General features: G+C 39.1%; 1 protein-coding gene across 1 annotated transcript in view; it reads left to right on the top strand.

The window, feature by feature from the left end:
* CCDC73 (coiled-coil domain containing 73) overlaps positions 1-17,102 on the top strand; it is an 82,981-nt gene that overhangs the window by 30,863 nt on the left and 35,016 nt on the right. The window contains exons 4-7 of the mRNA XM_036326894.1: positions 2,285-2,356; positions 9,216-9,251; positions 10,170-10,244; positions 16,045-16,083. Coding sequence (XP_036182787.1) covers positions 2,285-2,356; positions 9,216-9,251; positions 10,170-10,244; positions 16,045-16,083 — 222 coding nt within the window. The remainder of the gene's footprint in view (positions 1-2,284; positions 2,357-9,215; positions 9,252-10,169; positions 10,245-16,044; positions 16,084-17,102) is intronic.

The following is a 17,102-nucleotide window of genomic DNA, read 5'->3' as shown; positions in this document are numbered from 1 at the left end:
AGGAAACCATCAACAATGAAAAGACAACCTACTGAATGGGAGAAGATATTTGCCATAGTACAGTAGATGAGGGGTTAATATCCAAAATATATAAAGAACTTATACAACTTGACACCATAAAAACAGTCCATTTAAGAAATGGGTAAAGGACCCAAACGGACACTTCTCCAAAGTGGGCAAACAGTTGGCCAAGATACATATGAAAAGATGCTCAATGTTACTAATCATCAGAAAAATGCAAACTAAAACCACAATGAGGTATCACCTCACACCTGTCAGAATGGCTATCCTCAGTAAATCAACAAACAAGTGTTGGTGAGGATGTGGAGAAAAGGGAACCCTCACGCACTGTTGTTGGGAATGCAGGTTGGTGCAGCCACTGTGGTAAGCAGTATGGAGGCTCCTCAAAACATTAAATGTGGAATTGCCTTATGATCCAGTGGTTTCACTCCTGAGTATGTATCCAAAGAAACCAAAAACACTAAGTTGAAAGAATACATGCACCCTTATGTTCATTGCAGCATTATTTATAATTGCCAGATTGTGGAAGCAGCCCAAGTGCCCATCAATAGACGAGTGGATAAAAAAGTGGTGGTACATATATACAATGGAATGTTATTTAGGTATAAAAAGAATAAAATCTTAACATTTGTGACAGCATGGATGGATCTAGAGAGTATTATGCTAAGTGAAATAAGCCAATCAGAGAAAGACAAATACAGTATGATTTCACTTAGTGGAATCTAAAGGACAGAATAAACAAACAAAATTGAAACAGACTCATAGATACAGAGAACAAACTAATGGTAGCCAGAGGTGAGGGGAGTTGGGGGGCTGGGAGAAAAAGGCAAAAGGATTAAAAAATACAAAATGGTCGTTACAAAATAGTCACAGGGATGTAAAGTACAACATAGGGAATATTGTTAATAATATTGTAATAACTATGTACAGTGTCAAATGGGTACTGGAAATAGTAAGGGGAACACTTTGTAAAATATATGATTGTCTAACCCAGCCGTGGGCAAACTATGGCCCGCGGGCCAGATCCGGCCCATTTGAAATGAATAAAACTAAAAAAAAAAAAAAAAAGACCGTACCCTTTTATGTAATGATGTTTACTTTGAATTTATATTAGTTCACACAAACACTCCATCCATGCTTTTGTTCCGGCCCATCGGACCAGTTTAAGAACCCATTGTGGCCCTCGAGTCAAAAAGTTTGCCCACCCCTGGTAACCACTAAGCTGTACAGCTGAAAGTAACACAAAATAGTATTGAATGTAAACTAACCAAAAAATAAAATTAAAAATTTTAAATGCCCTGTGATAGCTATGGTTTTGTAAAAACTTAGTAGAATTTCATTGCATTTAAAGAATCATATGTTGCTATATGAACATTTGTGCCTAGGTCATAAAATTGGTTTATTTGGAAATTCTAAGACTACAGTCTGCTTGTGTACAAGGAATGTTAATAACTTTTGATGAAAGATATTTTCTTGAAGAAAGCTTTGCAGCAAGCTATGTTTAGAGTTTAAATTTTAATAAAGTAATGTATCTATCTATATGAATAAAAGGGAAACATGCAAATTGGCATCACTCTGCTATGCCCGCCAGCCAATCAGGATGAGTATGCAAATTAACCCAACAAAGATGGCAGTTAATTTGCATATGTAGGCGTGGAGCGAAGACTGAAAGCTCCAGCCCAAACAAAGACTGAAGACGACTAAAGACTAAAGAGGCTTGGCTTCTCCGCTGCGGCCGGAGCGAAGGCCTGGGTCCCAGGTGCTGGAGGAAAATCGGTGCCAGCAGCCAGGGGAAGGAAGGCCTATTGCATGAATCTCTTTGTGCAACAGGCCTCTACTAGATATATAAAAGCCTAATGACCCTTGTGACCAGTTGCTATGACACACACTGATCACCAGGGAGCAGATGCTCAATTCAGGAGCTGCCCACTGGTGGTTAGTGCGCTCCCACAGCCAACCTCCCATGGCTAGCCAGCCCTGATTGGTCCCGATCACTGGCCAGGCCTTGGGACTTCACTCATGCACAAATTCATGCACCGGGTCTCTAGTTTTATCATAAAAAAGCAGCTGGAAGCAAAATAATTGTTTGATGATTCCACGACAGTAAAAACATAAAATTGGTTTAAAATTGCATTTCAAGAGCATGAAATTATATATGCAACAAATACACTTAACTTTTATTTACATAGTGAAGCCAATTAAAGTTTAAACTGAAAGAGTTGCTAGAATTTATGTCTTAACTTTTTATCATTTTTTAAAATAGGAAACTCTTCAGAATCAAAAGGAAACATTAACAAAGCAACACAAAGAAGCAATGGCAGTTTTTAAAAAGCAGGTAATTTCATATGGATAGACTAACACTATAGTATTAAATATAACATCTCCTCTTTATGAATATTATAAGCTGCTCTCCATACACCCTGAAGACACATACAAAAACATATTATTGGAAGCAGGAAATTAATAAGGTTATTTTGAATCATAACATAATAAAGAGTATAATGTGGTAGAATGAGTTAGTTATGGAGAGAAATTGGGAAAACTATTTTCTTGTAGATGTGTGTTCATCTGTTCTGAATAAATCAGGGTAATGATGTGGGTGTTCTTTTTCTCTCCCTTTTCCCCTTCCTCTGTTTAATTAGAGTATTCTAGGATCTTAACCCTTTCAACATTACTTCTTTACCCAAGCTAGAATTGTATCACTGATGAAAAGCAGAGCTGCAAATAGGGAGATGTAAAAGATGAGGGGATGTGATTATCATGCACTGAAGCCTCCATAAATATTAACCACCAGCAACTAAGTAAGACTAGTAGAGAAATAGAAAAAAAGGAAAAGAAAAATATTTTTAAAGAACCAAATAGCAACTCTTTTGTTATTTTGAATTCTATAGCTCTTCTTTACAACCTCAAATTTCTCTCTTCAGTCCCTAGTTAGAAAATATAAGTGTAAGAAATATGTTCCTGAAAAATATCCTCTGGAAGTGTTTTTTCTTATAGCCTTTCCAACATGACTTTAAAAAATTCATTCCCCCCCCTTTTTGTCTTCATCTCCATATAGGTGTGTTTAGAAAAACAAATGTATAAAAAGAAATAAACCTATACACTGTAAATCACTAGTGGGTTAAAGTCATTGGTAATTTATACTTTAGCATAGATTTATTTAGGCAAATGATAAACTTTTTTTTAGTCTGAGATTGGCCTCATCAAAATTATGGGAGTTTTAATTGAAGGGTAAGGAAGCAGAAGCCAAATGTATATAGCATAATCTTCTTTAGGAGAGAGAGCAAGTGTTTATTTCCGATATCACAAGGGACTTTGAGCTAGATAAGGATATCCAGGTATCTCAAGAATAGAGGAGAGAGTGCTTTGGGATTCTTTTTATTTATTTATTTATTTATTTATTTATTTTTAAGGATTCTAGAATGTAACAAGACATATAGGAAATTAGATGTAGAAATTCCAAAGAAAAATTTCATTTCTTTTTTTTAAATTCTTTACTGTTTAAAGGATTACATATAGTATTACATATGTCTCCTTTTCCCCCCTTACCTCTCCCCAGCCACCCCTTCCCTCCTCCCCAACACATTCTCTCACTTCCCTACTGTCTCTGTCCATTGGTTGTGCTTATATGCATGCATACAAGTCCTTTGGTTGATCTCTTACCCCTCCACACATACCCTCCCCTGCCTTCCCTCTGAAGTTTGACAGTCTGTTTGATGCTTCTCTGTCTCTATTTTTGTTCATCAGTTTATGTTCATTATATTCCACAAATGAGTGAGATCATGTGATATTTATCTTTCTCTAACTGACTTATTTCACTTAGCATAATACTCTCCATGCCCATCCATGTTGTTGCAAATGATAAGAGTTCTTTTATACAGCAGTGTAATATTCCATTGTGTAGAAGTACCACTGTTTTTTAATCCACTCGTCTGCTGATGGGCAATTAGGCTGTTTCCAAATTTTAGCTATTGTAAATTGTGCTGCCATGAACATAGGGATGTATATGACCTTTCTGACTGGTGTTTTGCCGGAGTCCAGCCCCAGCAGGTCCAGGGGTTCCCAAAGGCGTAGACGGAGTTGGCGAAGAAGGAATAACACAGAGACAGCATTCAGTTGATCAGCAGCCTAGCCAGGATCTCCAGCCAGGTTCTGGTCTGGATCTCCAGAGAGGTTCTGCTTTGGATCTCCAGCCAGGTTCTGTGTCCATGTTCTCTTGCTAGGTTCTCCAGGTTCTCCAGCCAGGTTCTGTAGCCATGTTCCCTCGCTAGGTTCTTCAGCCAGGTTCTGTCCAGGTTCTCCAGCCAGGTTCAGTCACCAGGTTCTAGTCAGGTTCTCTTGCCAATTTCTGTAGTCAGGTTCAGTCCAGGATCTTTTGCCATGTTCTCTCGCTAGGTTCTGTCTCTAGGTTCTGAGGCCAGTTTCTGTCCAGGATCTTTTGCCATGTTCTCTCCAGTGAAGTTCTTCTGTCTCTAGAGAACGTTCTGTGTAGGTTCTGTGCCTCCTGGTTCTGTCTTCTTCTTAGTTCTGTGTTCTAAGTTCTGTGTTCTAAGTTCTGTCTCTTGCTGTTCTTGTTGCATCTGTATTTATACCAGTTGATTCAATCCTATCAATCTCTATTACAAAGGTTAGGGCGTTTCTTATCTTCATTCCAGGGAGTAAAGATTATGTAGCTTAAGCACGATTGTTCGTAGTTAAAGTGATTAATTACCCGCCTGGCACTTAGTTAAGAGGTTTTATTCCCTCCCTAACTTCAGGGGAAAATCCCTACCTGGGGAAACAACCTTTCTCAGAGACCTTGGTTAAAACACATAGTGCCAAGAAGGTGAGCAAACATATTAAGAACAGTATGCCATATATGCCAGGTCCCTTGAAACAGCAAGCATGGACCGGCTCCCGGCAGTGTTTCTAGTTTCTTGGAATATATTCCTAGAAGTAGGATTACTGGGTCAAACTGGAGTTTCATTTTTAATTTTTTGAGGAAACTTCATACTGTTTTCCACACTGGTTGCACCAGTCTGCATTCCCACCAGCAGTGCATGAGGGTTCCTTTTTCTCCGCATCCTCGCCATCACTTGTCATTTGTTGATTTGTTGATGATAGCCATTCTGACAGATGTGAGATGATATCTCATTGTCGTTTTGATTTGCATCTCTCAGATGATTAGTGACTTTCAGCATGTTTTCATATGTCTCTTGGCCTTCTGTTGTTCACTTTCAAAAAGTGTCTAAGTCCTTTGCTCATATTTTGATTGGATTGTTTATCTTCTTTTTGTTAAGATGTATGAGTTCCCTATACATTTTGGAGGTTATGCCCTTATTAGATACTAGAGGCCCAGTGCACAAAAATTTGTGCACTCGGGGGGGTCCCTCAGCCCGGCCTATGCCCTCTTGCAGTCTGGGACCCCTCGGAGGATGTCCACCTGCTGGCTTAGGCCCGCTCCCTGGGGGATCGGGTCCAAGCTGGCAGTCAGACATCCCTCTGGCAGCCTGGCAGCCCTTGGGGGATGTCCACTTACCAGCAGGGAGTAGGCCTAAGCTGCAGTCAGACATCCTTAGTGCTGCTGAGGAGGCGGGAGAGGCTCCCGCCACCACCGCTGTGCTGGCAGCCATCAGTCTGGCTTGTGGCTGAACAGAGCTCCCCTGTGGGAGCGCCCTGACCACCAGGGGACAGCTCCTGCATTGAGCATCTGCCCTCTGGTGGTCAGTGTGTATCATAGTGATCAGTCATTCCTAGTCGTTCTGCTGTTAGGGTCAATTTGCATAATATCCTTTTATTATATAGGATAGAGGCCTAGTGCATGGGTGGGGGCTACCTGGTTTGCCCTGAAGGGTGTCCCGGATCAGGGTGGGGGTCCTGCTGGGGTGCCTGGCCAGCCTGGGTGAGGGGCTGATGGCTGTTTGCAGCTGGTTACAACCCCTTCAGGGTGGGGATCCCCACTGGGGTGCCTGACCAGCCTGGGTGAGGGGCTGATGGCTCTTCGCAGGCTGGTCAAGCCCCCCTCCCAGTGGGGATCCTCACCCCATGGAGGTTTGGCCAGCCTGGGTGAGGGGCTGAGGGCTGTTTTCAGGCTGGCCACACCCCCTTTAGGGTAAGGGGTCCCCACTGGGGTGCCTGGCCAGTCTGGGTGAGGGGCTGAGGGCTGTTTTCAGGCTGGCCAAGCTCCCAGGCGATGGAAGCTCCCAGCCTCTGCTTTATTTATTTATTTTTTTATTCTGGGATTTATCTCCTATAATTGAAACTTTGTTGCCTTGAGTGGAGCTCAGAGCCGGCCTCAGCTGGTGGGAAGCTTGGCTTCCTCCATCACTGGGGCAACCCAAGCCTCTTGCTCTCTCCAGCTCCATTGCCATGGCCATCTGAAAGCAGGTATCTGGGGTTTATTTACCTTCTATAATTGAACCTTTGTTGCCTTGAGTGGAGCTCAGAGCTGGCCGCAGCAGGCAGGAAGCTTGGCTTCCTTCATCACTGGGCCATCTAAGCCTCCTGTTTGCTCTAGCTCCATGGCTGCCGGCCGCCATCTTGGTTGGGTTAATTTGCATATAGTCGCTCTGATTGGCTGGTGGGCGTGGCTTAAGGCGTAGCGAAGGTACGATCAATTTGCATGTTTGTCTTTTATTAGTGTAGATAACATTGGCAAATATGTTCTCCCATGCAGTGGGCTTTCTTATTGTTTTATTGGTGGTTTCTTCAACTGCGCAGCAGCTTTTTATTTTGATACTAGAGGCCCGGTGCACAAAAATTTGTGCACTCGGGGGGGAGGGAGGGCCCCTCAGTCCGGCCTGTGCCCTCTCGCAGTCTGGGATCCGTCGGGAGATAACGACCTTCTGGCTTAGGCCTGCTCCCGAGTAGCAGAGGGCAGGCCCAATCCCTAGGTGCAGCCCCTGGTCGGGCTCAGAGCAAGGCCAATTGGGGAGTTGGGGCGCCACCCCCTGTCATGCACAGAGCAGGGCGGATCGGGAGGTTGTGATGCCACCCTCAGTCATGCTCAGGGTAGGGCCGACTGGGGGGTTGGGGCACCGCCCCCTGTCACACTCAAGGCAGGGTTGATGGGGAGGTTGCGGCGCCACCCCATGTCACGCACAGAGCAGGGCCAATCAGGCGGTTGGGGCGCTGCCCCCTGTCACTCACAGAGCAGGGCCCATCAGGGGGGTTGGGGCTCCGTACCCTGTCACGCACAGAGCAGGGCCCATCAGGGGATTGGGGAGCTCCCCCCGTCACGCACAGAGCAGGGCGGATCGGGAGGTTGTGATGCCACCCTCAGTCATGCTCAGGGTAGGGCCGACTGGGGGGTTGGGGCACCGCCCCCTGTCACACTCAAGGCAGGGTTGATGGGGAGGTTGCGGCGCCACCCCATGTCACGCACAGAGCAGGGCCAATCAGGCGGTTGGGGCGCTGCCCCCTGTCACTCACAGAGCAGGGCCCATCAGGGGGGTTGGGGCTCCGTACCCTGTCACGCACAGAGCAGGGCCCATCAGGGGATTGGGGAGCTCCCCCCGTCACGCACAGAGCAGGGCGGATCAGGGGGTTGGGGCGCCACCCTCTATCACCCACAGAGCAGGGCCGATCAGGGGGTTGGGGCGCCGCCACTCTCACACTCAGGGCAGGGCCGATGGGGAGGTTATGGCTCTACCCCGTCACACACAGAGCAGGGCCCGTGGGGAGGTGGGGGTTGGGGCGCCGCACCCTGTCACACACAGAGCTGCAGGGCTATCAGGGGTTGGGGAGCTCCCCCCTATCAGGCACAGAGTAGGGCTGATCAGGGGGTTGGGGCGCCTTCCCCTGTCACGAACAGAGCAGGGCAGATAGGGAGGTTGTGGCCCCGCCCCCTGTCACATACAGAGCTGCAGGGCAATCTGGGGGTTTGGGCGCTGCCCCCTGTCACACTGATCCCGGTGCCGGGAGGCCTCTCAGCTCCGCTGATCCCGGTGCTGGGAGGCCTCGCGGCTCCGCTGATCCCGGTGCTGGGAGGCATATTACCCCATTACTATATAAGATAGAGGCCTGGTGCACGGGTGGGGGCTGGCTGGTTTGCCCTGAAGGGTGTCCTGGATCAGGGTGGGGGTCCCCACTGGGGTGCCTGGCCAGCCTGGATGAGGGGATGATGGCTGTTTGCAGCTGGTCACACACCCTTCAGGGTGGGGGTCCCCACTGGTGTGCCTGGCCAGTCTGGGTGAGGGGCTGAGGGCTGTTTTCAGGCTGGCGGGTGACTGAAGCTCCCAACTGCTCCTTCTTTTCTTTTTTTTTTTTTTATTCTCGGCCAGCTTTAGCTCTGGCTCCAGCTCTGAGGCCTCTGCTGCTGAAAGCAGTTATCTGGTTTGTTTGGGTTCTATAATCGAAACTCTGTATCAACTCCAGCTCTGAGATCCCGGCAGGCTGAAAGCAGGTTTCTGGGGTTTTGTTTAGCTTCTATATTTGTAACAATGTTTCAAACTGCAAGCTCAGAAGCCGGCAAGGCAGGCGGGGAACGTTGGAGTCCTCCGTCACTGAAGCAAGCAAGCCTCATGTTAGTTTCAAGCTGCTTGGCTGCCGGCCGCCGTCTTGGCTGGCAGTTAATTTGCATATCTCGTTGATTAGCCAATGGGAAGAGTAGTGGATGTAAGCTAATTACCATGTTTCTCTTTTATTAGATAGGATAGTCTCATTTATTTATTTTCTCCTTAGTTTCCTTTGCCATAGGAGCTGTATCAGTGAAGATGTTGCTCAGACACAACTTTGCCTAATATCCTTGCAGTGCTTAGAATATTTAACTAGTTTTTTTTTTTTGGCAAGTTTACTTTAGTTTTCCTGTTTTAAAAAGTCATTGTTTATTATACTGTTACATGCATTTTTTAAATTTTTAGGATATATTGTCAATGCAAATACAAATGGTATTTATTTCATAACAGTGTGCCCTTAGAAAATGTTATGTTATTATTTATGAGTAGATAGCAAATTACTGAAATACTTAAGAAAAAACTTCTGGAGGGCAAAACTAAACTTTCAAGAATGATTGTTGTCTCTAATTCATTTCCTTTGTTGACTGGCTTTTTCCTTCCATTCATGTTTTATTATTTATTTTCTCATTCATTGTAAAAGCATATTCACATTTTATCAAGTTCAAACAATAATCATGTAAAATATATCTATAATCTCACTGTGTAAATCACTGTTAACAGTTTACTTACCTGTGTTTTAATCTTTATAATTGTTTGTAGTTGCAAATGAAGATGTGTGCCTTGGAAGAAGAAAAGGTATTAATTAATTTTTTAACAATTTAAAGCATGGTTAAATGTATTTAAGTAATTGTTGCCATAATGGAAAGGAGCATTAGTAATGCACTAATGGAAACTGTTAATTGCTGAAAATGTTAGACACAGAAAGGACCCAAGGGAATCGTGTTACTTGACCACTGTTATTTTGCAGTTGAGAACATTGAGACCTATCAAGACTTTCTGAAGTTTAGTATCCCATTTTGAAGTGGTAAAGTTGGGACTAGAACCCAGATCTCTTCAGCCCCCAAATTAATGCTATTTCCACTCTACTGCAATTAAGTGTAATATTTTTTAGTGCTTTTTAATGCAATTACCTTCTTTAAAAAACATTAAAATGATTGTCATCTGGGTGCCAACCAACTGGAAAAGAGGACACAACTCCAAACAGTCCTAGAAATTCATCTGGCATTAAACATTTTTCCTAGCTATCTAATAGTTAATACATGTTTTGAGTATGTCAGTGAACATATCACTTATAATATTAATAATTTATGGTTTGTTATTTTTAGCTAAAGACCTTCTTTTAAAAATTCTCCCATATCCTTAAATTTATAAGACAAGCATACCTGTATTTTGTTAATTAGAATATATTTATTCTAGCTATATGAATTAAGTACTTAATTATACAGTATTCACAAGTTCTCAAGAATGGTGTATTGATAAAATTAGTTGTTATAAGATTTTTCATTTCATGATATTTATAATCTCATAAATGACTTACTGTAATTTTACAATGTTTTGAAGTCTTTAGAAGTTTAAGTTGTAGTGTGGATACAAGTGTAAAGCCTGTGAAGTATTACGTTTGCAGTGGAGAGTTTGGTTCTTAAGCTCTTATATTTCCACATTAATAGTATTATTTACATAGGAAAATACTGAAATATAGTTTTTTACTTAAAGGGAAAATATCAACTTGCTACAGAAATAAAAGAAAAAGAAATAGAAGGATTGAAAGAAACATTAAAAGCATTACAGGTAAAGTAATAAGTATTGCTTAAAAAGTAATTTGGCATTTTAGCATTGTATCAGTAAAATATCATTAAACATGTAAGCTAGCAATGCAAAGCTAATAAAAAAAATCACCTATGATATATAATATATAATTTAGTACTTTTTATCTTAGAACCTTGAATTTCAAATTAGAAAGATTTTTGCTTCATTTTTTATTTTAAAAAGAAATATTAAAATAACTCATTATTTTTCATAGTAATATAATTAGATATATATTGTTTTTAATATTTTACAGATTAAAGTATTAAAGGAAAATAAGTCAGGAGTGTATACTATGACAGATTCACCCATGGTTCCTAAAATTTTAAATAACATTAATTGAGTCATTACTACTTGCTAAATAATTTGGTTATTTTCTGTAAATACAAAGATGAAGAAAACATCACATTTGCCTTTAAGTTGTTCACAGTCTCAGAGAATACAGAGGTGTACAACTAATGATGATTTTATATATATATGTATATATATATATATATGTATGTATATATGTGTGTATATATATATATAGTCTATGTGCCGAGCACTTTTCCAAGCAATGGGGATACAGCAGTGATTAAAAAGGACAAAATCTCTGCCCTGGTGCACTTACATTTTGATAGGGAATACAAACATTAAAATTAGATTAAAAAGTAAATTAAAGATTATTGGAGGGAAGATATTCACATGATTTCAAAATATCATCCTATAGATAACATTAACTACAGAGAGCAAAATACATTTTTACAGTGGAAGGATCCTGGAAGTCACTACCTTAATCAGGTAATTCACACCATAGTGTGAACTTGTTTAAGCAGATGACAAACTTTCTTCCTTTAGTCTGATTAAGGTAGTACAAGGGTTCTGTTTTTCTCCACATCCTCATTAACTTCATCTTTTTTATCACAGCCATTCTAATAAGAGTTAGGTGATACCTCATTGTGGGTTTGATTTACATTCCCCTGATGATGAGTGATGTCGAGCACATTTGCATATACCTGTTGGCCATGTATGTGTCTTCTTTTTTTAAAAAATTATTTTATTGATTTTTTTACATGGAGGAAGGGAGAGGGACAGAGAGTTAGAAACATCGATGCGAGAGAAACATCGATCAGTTGCCTCCTGCACACCCTGTACTGGGGATGTGCCCGCAATCAAAGTACATGTCCTTGACTGGAATCGAACCTGGGACCCTTCAGTCCGCAGGCTGATGCTCTATCCACTGAGCCAAACTGGTCAGGGCAATGTGTCTTATTTTGAGACATGTCTATTCAGGTCCTCAGTCCATTTTTGAATTAGATTATTTGTGTTTTGTTTTGCTAGTGAGTATATGAATTCCTGACATATTTTGGATATATTTGCAGATGTTTCTCTCATTCTATAGGTTGTGTTTTCACTCTGATGATTATTTCCTTTGCTGTGCAGAAGCTTTTTAGTTTTATACAATTCCACTTGCCTGTTTGTTTTTGCCCTTGTTGGCCTAGACCAGCGGTTCTCAACCTGTGGGTCACGACTCCTTTGGCGGTCGAACAACCCTTTCACAGGAGTCGCCTAAGACCATCCTGCATATCAGATATTTACATTACGATTCATAACAGTAGCAACATTACAGTTATGAAGTAGCAATGAAAATAATTTTATGATTGGGTCACAACATGAGGAACTGTATTTAAAGGGCCAGAAGGTTGAGAACCACTGGCCCTAGAGACTAATGTCAAGAAGCTCTTTTCCCATTTTTTTTCTTCTTCTAGTAGTTTTACTGTTTGAGATCCTATTTTTAAGCCTTTAATACATTTTTAGTTGATTTTTGTAATAATGCAAGATTTTGTGTATGGTGTGAGATAATGGTCCAATTTCAGTCTTCTGAATGTAACTATCCAACACCGTTTTTTGAAGACTGCCCTTTCCTCACTATGTATCTTGGCGCTCTTGTTGAAGATCCGTTGGAATAGATGCATGGATTTATTTCTGGAATCTCTATTCTGTTCCATTGGTCAAGATGTGTTTTTATGCCATTATCATACTGTTTTGATTACCACAATTTTGAAATATATTTTGAAGTCAGTTTTTTCATCTTGCTCAAAGTTGCTTTAGCCGTTCAGGGTGTTTAGTGGTGCAATATGAATCTTAGGATTGTTTTCTTCTATTTCTGTAGAGATTGACATTGAATCTGTAGATCACTTTGGGTAATAGGGACATTTTAACAATATATATTTTTTTAATCCTCACTAGGGGATATTTTTTCCATTGGTTTTTAGAGAGAGTGGAAGGGAAGGAGGAAGTGAGGAAGAAAGAGAGAGAGAGAAACATCGATGTGAGAGACACATTGATTGGTTGCCTGCAGCCAACCAGGGATGGGAATAAACAGAACAGGGGTACATGTTCTTTACTGGGAATCAAACCTGAGACCCTTTTTGGTCTGTGGGCTGATGTTCTAACCACTGAGAAACCAGCCAGGATTATTTTAACAATATTAATTCTTGCATCCATGTACACAGGATGTCTTTCCATCTATCCGTATCTTAAAATTTTCTTCATCTGTGTTTCATAATACTCAGTGATCAGTCTTTTACCACTTTCGTTAAATTTATTCCTAAGTATGTTATTTTTTTATTGCTATTGTGAATTCAATTTTTAAAATTTTATTTCCTTTACGGTTATTTTGTGTGTTTTTTGTAGATAGAAAAAAATGTGGCAGATTTTTGTATGTTGATGTTGTGACCTGAAGTTTTAATGAATTCATTTATTAGTTTTAACAGTGTATTTTTTGTTGTCTTTAGAATTTTCTACATATATGAACATGTTATCTTTAAATAGAGTATTTCTTTTCTTCTAATTTCGATGTTTGTTTTTTTCCTTGCCTAATTGCTCTGCCAAGGACTTCTAGTACTGTGCTGAATAGAAGTGATAAGAATGGGTACCCTTGACTTATACTGAATTGATTATGATTTTTACTGTGGGCTTTTTATAGATGGCCTTGTGTTTACATAAGTTCCTTGTATAACTGTTTTGTTGAGAGATTTTATTATGAATAGATAATGAATTTTGTCAAAGGCTTTTTCTGCATCTATTGAGATGAACATGATTATTTGTCATTCTGTTAATGTGATAAATACCACATCGTTTGATTTGCTATGTTGGACTATCTTTGTAGCACAGGGATAAGTTGCATTTGTCATGGTGTACTATCCTTTTAATATGCTGTTGAATTCAGTTTGTTAGAATTTTATTGAAAAATTTTGCATGTATGTTCATCATGGATATTGGTCAAAATTTTTTTGTCTTGTGGTATCTTTGTCTGGCTTTGGTATCAGAGTTTCAAAATATTTTTGAGCCACACAAGCCAGGGCTGCAGCTCCTTAATTGTACTCTATAGCTCCTCTAGGGCTATATTTTCAGTTGTAGGTAGTAGTTAAAGTGTGTGTGTATGTGTGTGTGTGTGTGTGTGTGTGTGTGTGTGTGTGTGTGTGTGTGTAAGTGCTGGGACCTCCTAGTCTTGCTATCACTCCTATGAATTCTTTACATTTCTCACAAATTAGCCCTTGCTGTCTGTGTTCTGAGCTTCAAATTGTTACTTTTTTCTTTCAATTTCAGAGAGAGGAAGGGAGAGGGAGAGAGGGATAGAAACATCAATGACGAGAGAGAATCATTGATCAGCTGCGTCCTGCACGCCCCCGACGGGATGGAGTCTGACCGGGAATGGAACCATGATCTCCTGGTTCTTAGGTCAGCACTCAACCGCTGAGCCATGCTGGGCTGGGCCAGATAGTTTCTTCAGTTTGTCATTTGTGTTTTGATTTTTGTTTAATTTTTGCTATTAATTATTTTTAATGACTTTTAGGCTTTGTAATGGTTAGAAAGGCTTTTACCACTACAAAGTTATAAAGGGATTTACCCAGATTTTCTTTTATTACTTCCTATGTACTAAAATTTTACATTTAATCTCTGATGACTAGAAGTTTATTTTTGTAGCAGAGTATGAGATATGAATCTAAGTCTGTATTTTTCTAGATTCTTATCCAGTTGTCTTAACATTGTTTAGATTCTCCCTATTTGAGATGTTAGGCAGTTTTTATTTTGGATTTCTTTGTTGCTTTGATGTAGCAAAGTGAATAAAAATTAAGTACAACAAAATGTCAATGAGTTCCAAGAAGAATGTTTTCAGTAAAAATAAGGGAATGGATTTCATGCCTCAGATTGGATGATATTAGTGATGTAGTAAAAAAATCCTTTGTCTTGCTTCAACAACAACACAAAAGTAGGAAGTGGTTAAAAACTCCAGGGAGAATAGATTACTGTATAATTAAGGCATAAAGCATATTAAAATTTGGGATGGTTTTGAGCAGATGATGGAATATAAGAAGAGAGAAGGTAGTTAGGTCCTGACACTAGTAAAATTATCCTTCATGTAGCATGTTGAATCTGTATGTAGAGAAGGAAATGTAGTATTAGCCCCTTATGGGGTTCTGCATTAAACAATGTTTATATTGATTGCCATAACATAAACACTGTTGGCTTATCTTTTGTATAATTAACCTTTAAATAAAGCATGGAAAACTTAATTATGGCTACAGAATAAAACTTAAATGTTACTAACCTTGTTGATTAAAAAGTGTGGTAAAGTGAAGTTGAATCCAATATACAGAAATATTTTTTAAAGTTGATGGAACAAGAAATACAGGATTAAGTCTCCTGTTTACAATTATCAGCTTGTTCAAGGCAGTGTGCTAAAAAATTTATTTCATAGGAAATATGAAGTAATTATTGTATTTTTTTAAATTAATAAATATGAGCAGGATTTAAGAAAATAAGCACTCATACATGGCTAATTGAGGTTTAACTTGGTTAACTACTCTGGAGGACTATGTAAAATTGTTAAAAGTCTATAAAAATGAACAAAACTTAGGGATTCAGCTCCTTGGAATTTATCCTGCTAAAATGAATAACTATACAGTTCTTGGTTCAAGCATGTTTATTTCAGAATAGTTTCATAAAGCTGTAAACTAGATAAACTAAACAAAAATGAGAGTGATGTGATAAACTATGATATAAATGTGGAATACTATGTAGCCATTAAAAAGTTATGTTGTAGGCTCACTTGTCACAAAAGGTGTTTGTTATATATTAGGTAAAAATAGGGTACAAAGTAGCACATATATTATTATTCCTCTCCCTTCTCTCTCTCTTTTAAAGTATAAATGCATAACAAGTATGTTAGAATAAAAATATCAATGATTGCAATTTCTGGGTTGTGAGATGATTTGTTTAAAACAAGTTTATCCTCTTCCTATTCCTAATCTATTTTTATCAAATTTTCCTATTCCCAATCGATTTTTATCAAATTTTCTTCAATGAAGAGCTAATAATAAATGACAAACTCACCTAGACTGCTCTTGCTATTCCTCTTGCCTTATTTTTCTTTATAGTAGTTGTCACTCTCTTAACTTCTGTACTTCTTACTTATATTTTGTCTGTCTATCACTATCCCCACTGGACATAAAGCTTATTAAGTAAAGGAAGTTTGTTTTGTTCACTGCTGTATCCAAGAAAAGTGCCTGGCATATAGTAGGTGCTCCATAATATGTGCTGAATAAATAAATGAATGTATTGCTTTGCTAAAAGGAAGAAAGTTATGGTAAATAACATTTTGGGGGGAAAAAGTCACTGGAAATAAATAGTGCATGGAAGGTAAATGGCACATTTCATAGCATTCAGTTTTATTATCAGGAGGAATTTGTAACTAGTTAATTTTTAAAAAAATTAATGAGATTTTCCACTTGTTTTCAAGGTTTCTAAATATTCTTTACAGAAGAAAGTGAGTGAAATGGTAAGGAAGTTACAAAATATACACCCTCCCCCAGACAGATACATAATGTGCATTGTACTTTTATCAATATAAATGTGACTCAAAAAAAGGTTGAAATTGGATATTAATATCTTCTTTAAATGACTGAATTACAAAAATAACTTAATCTATTTCACAAATTTATTTCCAGATTACATAGTGTTTACATATGATAAATAAGTTTAATACAGGTTCTGTAGTATTGGTAGAGGTTTTATATTAAAATAAAACAAAGAAATAAGAACAGGAAAACCTTTTAAACATATCTTTTCTAGGTGTTTATACAAACATGAAGTTATTAATTATAGCCTGAAAAATAACAATAACATGATGTAGCATTTGAATACAGCACTTGTGGTATGGTATCCATCCTTTATCATGCAACAAGTGTTTGTGTATTCCTCTTCTATAGCATATTAAAAGTCAATATTTTCACTTTTACAGCATAACATATTATGAAATACTTACTTTGATCTTCCCTTTTTATCCCGGTTTGATTCGAAGGATTTACTTTTGTATTTTTGAATAAGCAAAATTCTCCTATATCAACTTAAATCTTCAGAGGGCTTCTTTGGTGGGTTTACCCTATTTCAGTCTTCCTTCTTTGGAGCAGACCATAGGGCAAGGAATATTAATTGATGAGTAAAGTTTATATATTATATATAAATGAGAAGTAAGAAATGAAAGGTTATCCTTCAGACATTAAATACAAAACAAAGTATTTTCTCCTTGAAATTGTTTTGGTGTGTTAGAAAATAAAAGAGCTATAGAAAGATTGCTAAGCTTGATTAAATAAAAGATGTGAAAATTGTGTCACTGTTCAACTGGAAAGAATAAAGATAATATTGTCAGACTGTTTTAAACTATTATTTTAATTAAAAAGCTGAAAAACTAGATTCCAGTTTAGCCTTAAGTACCATGACATTTGTACTGAAAGTCATCTTCAACGCTACAGTGGTTTTACACAAAATATAGTGAAATTGAATAATGTGCCCTCTGAC

Source organism: Myotis myotis, unplaced genomic scaffold (genome assembly GCF_014108235.1).
Source record: "Myotis myotis isolate mMyoMyo1 unplaced genomic scaffold, mMyoMyo1.p scaffold_m19_p_10, whole genome shotgun sequence".
In the NCBI taxonomy this organism is placed as follows: Eukaryota; Metazoa; Chordata; class Mammalia; order Chiroptera; family Vespertilionidae; genus Myotis; species Myotis myotis.
The sequence above is the reverse complement of the archived record's forward strand: the minus strand, read 5'-3'. Positions and strand labels throughout refer to the sequence as shown.